This window comes from Molothrus ater, chromosome 4 (assembly GCF_012460135.2).
Source record: "Molothrus ater isolate BHLD 08-10-18 breed brown headed cowbird chromosome 4, BPBGC_Mater_1.1, whole genome shotgun sequence".
NCBI lineage: Eukaryota > Metazoa > Chordata > Aves > Passeriformes > Icteridae > Molothrus > Molothrus ater.
The window spans coordinates 8,770,984-8,779,617 of NC_050481.2; the positions used below are offsets into that span (position 1 = coordinate 8,770,984).

The 8,634-nt window shown below is 45.0% G+C and overlaps 1 protein-coding gene across 3 annotated transcripts; it reads left to right on the forward strand.

Moving 5' to 3' along the window:
• The first annotated feature begins 4,403 nt into the window (after nt 1–4,403).
• On the forward strand, nt 4,404–8,169 carry SCOC (short coiled-coil protein). Of its 3 annotated transcripts, none has more exons than XM_036383058.2 (4): nt 4,404–4,422; nt 5,093–5,164; nt 5,265–5,348; nt 5,921–8,169. In XM_036383058.2, the coding sequence occupies exons 2-4, from the start codon at nt 5,143–5,145 to the stop codon at nt 6,061–6,063; spliced, it is 249 nt and encodes an 82-aa protein (XP_036238951.1). In that variant the 5' UTR covers nt 4,404–4,422; nt 5,093–5,142; the 3' UTR covers nt 6,064–8,169. The 3 variants fall into 3 exon arrangements, with proteins under 3 accessions (XP_036238951.1, XP_054370695.1, XP_054370694.1); XM_054514720.1 differs by having other exon boundaries at nt 4,406–4,422; nt 5,090–5,164; XM_054514719.1 differs by lacking the exon at nt 4,404–4,422 and adding an exon at nt 4,426–4,444.
• Nucleotides 8,170–8,634: the final 465 nt, after the last annotated feature.

Genomic DNA, 8,634 nt, shown 5'->3' on the forward strand with positions numbered 1-8,634 from the left:
AGGATCAAACAGTTAGGAGGACAATGTTATGTAATATACGTTGGTATTCACTGCCCAAAGCAGCAAAGTGTTCAGTTCCTCAGTCTATTTAAAAATGCATTTTTGTGGAGTCAGCAGAAAGGAGAGCTTTTGCACTCCAGCTCAATCTTGCAAAGGACAGGCTGAAGCTGTATGTTGCCTATATATCTGCATGTAGCTATATGAAGGCAGGCCTCTTCAGGAATAAAAAGAAATTATGGCCTCCTGAGGCTTGCTTTTTGTAGCCTTTCTAAAGAGAGGGCAGTTTTTCATTCCCACTGTATGCTCACAGGTTACACCATCTCATGGGGTCCCACTCTCACTCAGACCTAAGGCAAAACCAGGCCATTAAATATTTGGCTTACATTGTTCTAACTCATCTTACAATAAGTAAGGACACAGATGAGTTGGAACAATGTAAGCCAAATATTTGCTCATTTTGCATAAATTGATTTAGTTGGAAAAAGCAAAATCTAAGAAGTACTCAAATTCTGCATTTAACAGAAGACCCCCATTGGTTATTTGCTCAAGAATATGCACTAGGATACAAAAGCTTTTTGAGGTTATTCTAAAAGAGTAATAAGAATTGCAAAGAATTTGGTGTAAAGCAACATTACATGAAAAAAACCAACTCTCCTCAGAGTCTGTTATTTCTCCAAAGATACAAAGGAATGAAGATTTGATGTAAAAGGTCTCACCAGTTAGCAACGCAAGGAAAAACACTTAAGCCACTTGTGTTCCTTTGTGTCTTTTTCTTTGTGGCAACAATTAGTCAAAGGAGCAAAGGGTACGGTGGCACTAGCAAAGCCATCTCAGCCATACTCACAATGCCGCCTCCCGGTGTCAGTGACGGAAAGGATGCATTCCTACTGCAGCGGTGAACAGCGGCGCCCCTGTCATCCGCCAGAGCTTCTGCAGGCGCGCCTCTGCTGCCTGGAACGCCGCCAGAAGGGAAGGCACGGGCCTGGTGGTTTGCACTGGGTGCCATGGGAAAAACAGGATGTAAAAGTGAGTTGCAGAAATAAAATGTCTGAAAATGTTTGTCATTAGCAGCAATGACTGAGAGTCTGAGTGCAGAGCAATAAAATCCTCTCCTCTCAGTTTGTAACTTTCCCTGTATATGAATTCAGGTAAACTATTAATGATGCATTTCATCCTAGGAGGTTGTTTTATTTCAAACAAAAATTGCTCTTTCAGTGAAACTGAGTAAGTTGATTCCTTTTGCCAGTGACATCAGCTACTCTCAGAAACTCTAACTAGAACTTAGGCTACAAGTAAGTATAGCTAGCTGCATTTGTAAACTGAAGCTTGTTGCTATAAATTTAATATAATGACAATATCATGAATTGCTCCTCTGATTTAACTAAATGCCTTAGAAAATATTCTGTGGCACTGCCTGGGGTTGTTGTGACCCAAGTGCAGGACCTGCCAGATCAACACTCCCACCCAGCTTGGTGTCATAATATGCATAGGTGCCTTCCCTGGGACACATTCTGTGTTATGAAAGGAATCTGATTGTTGGGGATGCTTCCTAAGCCCCTAAAGCTTTGCATTAAAAGTGCACACCATTTTTAATAGATTATGCAATGCAACACAGGTGAGGTATTTTAAAGGAATTTTAAGGATTTTTAAAAAGCAGTAGGTAAATCGTGATAATGTTAAGCTTCTGGTTTCTTGGTTGATTTCTCATACAAGAATACTTTGGGCTGTGGACCTTTATTTTGTGATATATTTGGTTTGGGCATTTTTGCATTTGTGTTTTGGGGTTTTTGAGCGTGCGCATGTTTTTTGGTGTTTGTTTGTTTAGAAGTAGTGGCGCACTGGATATTTAGAATTCTGGAGCTGCCTCCTTTGCACTGGAAAACAGAGGAAGGGTTAGGAATGCAAGCCTTTTTAGGGGAACACAGGATGATCTGGGCATTCTCCCTGTGGAATTTGCACCCAGCAGTATCAATCCACTCCTTTTGGCGCCTGGACCGTTTCAGAGCTAACCTCATAACCCACAGCACTCTGAGCCTAGGCATGTCATCTGCTCTCTGCTGATAACCCCTCTGCCACGCCAACAGTGGGAGCTCAGAACAACAGCTTTCTCTATAGGAAAACCAAAAAAACCTCTCCCAGAGGCTGATCTCTGCAAAGGTGTTCATCCTGCTGCTCGTGGTCAGAGTTCAGAATCAAAAGAAAGTAGTACAGTGAGAAACCACAGCCAGGCAAAGTAGAATGAACCCCAACGGTACACATACCAAAAAGGAAACAGGAGGTAAACCAGCAGCTCTTGAAATTACTACTGCTTTAACTACAGCAGCACAGCAGCCAATATGTCTGCTTTCCATTCTGTCCTCTAATTTAACATCAAGGACTTCCCCATTTTGCTCATTTTGGGACAGTTTTGACAATAATCTGCAACTGTAATGCAGCAAGAAAAGTGCAATTTCCGCAGCAGAGAGGTGCATTTCCTCAAGATCAGCCCCCAATGACTTTTTCCCCTCTTACAGTATAAAAACACAGCACATCCTTCACCAGGTAAGCAGGCTCTCCATCCATTTGTACACACCTGGAGAATCTGGCCATATTTTTTTCCCCTGTTAATGCAAGTGCTGGAGATTGTCTCATTAGAAAGAATTAGAGAACCTGTTGATTGCAAGGTTTGCCAGTGCAGCCAGCAAGATTGAAAAGTGCAAGCATCTGGCATTTAAAAAACAGCCATCAAGGAAACTTTCCAACAAGCTCCTAAACCCAGCCACCACCTGAGAGGAGGACTGCTTGCAAGAAATAAGGAGGATTGCTGTGTTAAAATGCCTGCCCTTGGTAGAGACGTTTAAGTAAACTAGCTAAAGGAACTGGAAATAGGTTCATTTTCCAGTACAGATGGATAGCAAGACTCTAATTGCAGTACATTTTCAGACCTTGAAAAGCATTCAGTCTAATCTGAATTTATCTGATTGTAAGGTTAAAAAAAGTCATTGACACAATAATAGCGTGGAGGCAGCCAAAAGATGATGTTAGGAATATACACTTTCTGAAGTGTACTTAAAAATACAGTAGAGGGCTCACTTCCCAAATGCCTTTATCTTCCTAAGTGTCTGCACAGCACTGAATTATTTATTTACAACTAGATATATGACTGCAATTTACAGATACAATATGAATATATTTCAATGCAACATATGGTTCAAGCTACCTGGTACTACAAGTTATGCAGTGCACTCACTTCAGTGAAGCCACCAAAATTAGCTCAGGTCATGAATGTTTTCCATTCCTTTGCTGTGGCTCATGGACTGTGCCGTGACATTAAAGTGAGGATCCTGCGCAGCGTGTTCTGCAAGGATTATTCCCTCCAGGGAGCCAGGGAAGAACAATGACACAGGAGCGTTGTTTTGGAGCTACTGAGCCATTAGATGAGAGCAACTCCGCCAAGTTACTGAGCTTCTTGAGTGATGTGATCTCAGCGCTGTGAGGCCCAGAGGCACGGAGCTAACCACAAGTTTCTTCCTCTGGACACTGCTGTGGAAAAGGCTTCTGACGGGCCCCAGTGGAAGCAGCTGGGCCGGGTGTACACGGACTGAGGTGCGCCAGGGAAAACTCGCTGGACTCCGTCTGGGAGGCTCCTTTCTCCCAGAGCTCCACATAAAAGCACCTGGGAGTTGACGGCAGCCACCCACACGCTGTTTCCTCGGACCTTCCTCAGGCTCTGCCAACCCCTAAATCTGAAGGGGTTCCACACCAGGGAACAAATGCCTTTTCTTAACCTCTTCTGAACACTACGCAGAGCGACCAACCATTGAGGACCGCTGCTCTCAACACTGGCGGCCCCTGAGCACAGAAGAAATGGACCAGAACCATTGTATCTTACTTGCTGCCCAGCGGGATGTGCCGGGAGGGACCGATATGGCCGCAGGAGCCCGTGAGGGGGCACGGCCGGCCCATGAGCGCAGAAGGAATGAATCAGAACCATCGTATCTCACTTGCCCAGCGGGATGTGCCGGGAGGAGCCCGTGAGGGGACACGGCCGGCCCATGAGCACAGAAGGAACGGAGCAGAACCATTGTATCTTGCTTGGCGCCCAGCGGGATGTGCCGTGAGGGGGCCGGTATGGCCGCAGGAGCCCGTCAGGGGGCACTGCCCAGCGGGATGTGCCGGGAGGGACCGATATGGCCGCAGGAGCCCATGAGGGGGCACGGCCGGCCCATGAACGCAGAAGGAATGGATCAGAACCATGGTATCTCACTTGCCCAGCGGGATGTGCCGGGAGGAGCCCGTGAGGGGGCACGGCCGGCCCGCCCCGGGGGCGGGGCCATGGCGCTCCCGCCCCGCCCCGCGCGCGGCGCAGGCGCGTTGGCGGCGCAGAGCGGGCCGGGCCGGGCCGAGCCGGGGCAGGGCCCGCGGGAGGCGGCGGCGGGGCAGGTGCGGGGCAGGTGCGGGGCAGGTGCGGAGCGGCCGCGCCGGGCGGGAGCGAGGGGGCGCGGGGCCGAGCCAGGCTGGGAGCGCATGGTGGGATGTGCGGGCGGGGCCGGGCGGCTGGCGGCCGGGTCCTGCGGGGACGCCCCTCTGCAGTGCTGCCAGTGCCCGGCCGGCGCCTCCCGGGCCGCGGGTGCGGCTGCTCCCGCACCGGCCCCGTCCCGCAGTTCGAGGCGGGGATGGGAGCGGGCGGTGCGGGGATGCCAGGCCCCGAGGCGAACACCCCCGTCTCGCAGGCCCGTGCACTGGCCAGGGGTGGCGGGGGTACAGGGCAGAGCCATTCCGCTTCGGCCTTCGGGAATAGCCAGTCTGGAATAACCCATTCCAGAATGATCCCAGCTGAGAAGGCGGCGATTACATTATTGAAACGGCGGTAATTCATGCTTTGCAGTAATCTAGATCAGTTATTTTTGTAAACAGAAGCATAGTTACTCAACGAACCATAGGTATGTACAGCATGAGGCCTAGGAAAAATAATTCAGGAATGGTAAAAAAGGTTGCTCTGACTTAGGCTAAAGCACTGACCCTTCAGAATTAGAAAAATACACCTAAAATTCAAATATAACGGAAGTTCCAATAATTGCTGCCTCCATTTTTTTTGTTTCTCTTCAAGCAGAGTACCGCTCGAGTAAACGCTCTTCAAAAGTGGAAAGAGCCCCTACCACAATGATGAACGCCGATATGGATGGTATAAATTCCTAATGTTCTTGTCCTTCCTTGGTATTCTATTTAGTATAATTTCTAACTGTTACCACAGGTTGCACTAAAACTCTCGTGCTTTATTGCAGCTGTTGAGGCTGAGAATCAGGTGGAATTAGAAGAGAAAACACGGCTTATTAATCAAGTTTTGGAACTGCAGCACACGCTTGAAGGTTAGCAGCTTGACATATCAGATTTTTTACAAGTACACAGTAATAAGCAAAAGAAGAGAACCTGCCTGCTCTGCTCTTAGTCGCAGTGTCCAGAAGTATGTCAATTAATGCAGTTGAAGATACAAAACCAAGGTCTTGGAAATAGTTTTTTTCCTTCCTCTTTGTGCAAGATTACATTTGCTCAGCCTTGGTAGTACACAGCAAGTAGAACAGGTGATGCAGCTAATGTGTCTGTGCTTATTAGAAGACACATATCTGAGGCTGCTCAGCACTGAGCTCTTGTTTCCAAGTAATTTAGTTTGCAATAGCTTTTAATTCAAAAATTCAAGAAAGTAATAAACTTACAGACTAGCATTCAGTTTAACAAGCGGGTCAAAATACTGTACTACAAAATAATAGAGGAAAAATGCCCTTTAGGTAAAACATGACTAGGAAAATGTTTTATAACATAATACCCTCTGGTAATGCCTTCTGGATTAAAGGTGTGACTAGTCTGATGTAGGCCCGTAGAACATATTCATTATTGTTCACAACAGTGTCTTAACATTTTTCTTCTAATATCACCTTTGCAGATCTCTCAGCACGAGTAGATGCTGTTAAGGAAGAAAACTTGAAACTGAAATCAGAAAACCAAGTTCTTGGACAGTATATAGAAAATCTGATGTCAGCATCTAGTGTTTTCCAAACAACTGACACAAAAAGCAAAAGGAAGTAAGGGTTGGCTAAGATTATGTCATTGTATTGCTGCTGGTTTTTTGTTTTGTTTTGTTTTAACTGGCATAGGCTACATAAGCTAAAATACTTTAGTTTGTGGCTTACTGGATCCTCAGAGATTATAGACTTGGATAATAAACAGAATTAAGAGCATTATCATGAACAGGAGACAGAAGATTGTGTATTAAGATTGAGCAATGTGCAAATGCAGTGTAGATAATTACAAAATTTTTGTATTTGTTTTAAAAATTACCATATCTTGTTCAAAAGAAGATTCGTTGGTCAGGTTAAACAAAGGTCTGTTGGTACTCTGAGGTCTTAGGGTAGATTTCTTGACTATATTGTGTTACAATATTGTGTTGAAACCCCATTTGATAAAAATATTCCGAGTTTATTGCATGACTTTTTTGCACCTGAGATGTGTTTACTGCATAGTACTGTTTGCAGTTCTGCAAAACAAAACAAAAACCTGTAAACCAGTTAAGCATTTCTGTGAAGTAGGAACAGTATGACATTGTTTGCAGGGCTTACTTGCAGAGAAACACCTCAGATGTTTTTGGGAAGGGGGAAGGTAAGAGGAGCAACAAGGGTAAGCAACTTATCAGGGAAATACTAAACTGATGCAGTATCAGATGTAATATGTATGCTTGAAACCATTGCTACTTTCCCATTTCCCTGAAGAATGCCCAGGCACATCATCACAATGTATGATCTTCCTGAAGTTCTTCTGTTGTAACAACCTGAGTGATAAACCTTGCGAGAAGAGGTCAGCAATGCTCCTTGTGCTCGTGAACAGTGCAGTGAGGAACTGAGAACAAGTCTTGTCCTTCCTGCCTTTTACTGTCCTCCTGCAGTGCCAAACTTGCCTTCGCTTCAGGCCTCAGAGCAGCTCTTTTCCTGCCTCACAGCTACACTTGCTAAGTGCTTCTTGAGGCACTGCATAGAAACATCTGAAGCAGAAGGATGTAGTGGAACAGGGGTGGATTTTACCTTTCAAAACTGTGCTGCTCTGGGCAGCGCCTGGTGTCAAGGTGCTGGTTTTTCCTGTCTTGGCTGTTAGGTTTTGTTAGGGGAGCTCAGCCCAGATGATGGGTCTGAGCACTTCGCACAGAAGCAGCATGTCCAGCACAGTCAGTATTAAGGGAGAGCAGAGGCTGAAATACAACCAACTGTGTAAATTTTAGCAGTTGCATCTGTTTCATCTTGCCCTACAGCAGCACTGTAGACTTACTTATGATGTTGGCTAGGACTGAGTTGTTGCTTCAGTAATGAAGCCATTTTGCTTGACCTTTTAAAAGGAAACCTCTAGTTCAAGGATCTCCCTCAAGCATGGTGTGAATGAGTCAGTGTAATAGAATAATAAATCCCTCTCAAATCCCAAGTTTCTTACTAGGCACTGCTGTGTCTCACAGTCTAAGTTGACATTGTGAGGTTCCCCCCTCCCAAAGGTGAGGCTGCCCATTTCTCCCCATTTAAAATGGTTGTACAGTGCTCACCGGAGTCAGAAGACTCTAAACAAAGTCAGAAGACTGCAAACAAAGCACTAATAGTACAGTCTTGAGGGCTGGCTACAAGTCTGGGTCAAGAAACCCAATGAATAAAAGTGGAGGATACCATTTGTGTCACGGGCTCCTTGTCAACACCTAAACTTAGTTCTCATCTTCTATGGACTACTTTCTCACATGACTGGAACTCTGAATTAATCCAAGAATTGCTAGCAGGTAGAGTAGAGCACATGGCTAGTGCAGAGTTTGAGCATTAAAGGAGAAGTCACAGCAAGCACTTGTCTTGTGAAGATTGCATTGCATTGCAGCCATCGGAGCTTTACAGCCACGTCACTGCCATCTCCATCTGCACTGTGGATCACCTGCTAACACAGCATGCGCTTCTTAGACTTCAGCAATTCCCAATAGAAGGTCATTTTAAAACCATGGTTTTGTATTGTAGATTGGATAGTGATATTTTATCCATCAGTGTGTATACAGCAGTTATTTCATCTCCATGCCATTTTACATCCCACTACTGTGGCCTTCATTTAACTTATGAACATTTTAAAGATGTTGTATTTCTGACTTTACACCAAATAAAAACTTTTCATTTGTCTCAAGTAGTTTGGTTTAACATTTGTAAACCCTAAAACTTCTCATAAATATCTGTAGTCAAAAGGTGAAAAAGCAGTAGGGTTAGTAATCTTCAAGCTTTCGACATAGCTCAATTGTCTGAAAAACCAGATATATTTGATATTAAACCTGAGTTAAAGAATCTAGTTTTAGCCAAGCTTCAGTTCCTGACTCACTTGCTATTTTCAGCTATCAATCTTCAATTTCTGTCCACTTTGCTGTTCTTGTTAAAGGACTGGTAGACTGCATCCACTGTTGTAATAAAGTTAAAACTTACACTTCTCCATGTGGGAGACTGCTAGGCCAAGTTAGAAAAGTTACTTGGTCCTACACTTTCAGGGAGCTTTACATTAGACAGAACCTACAAATATTACTTGATCGTGCTTTTGTGAATGTAGATGCCAACTGAAGAGCAGCTTCAACTGTAACTCAGTCCAAGGCCCTCAGTACTA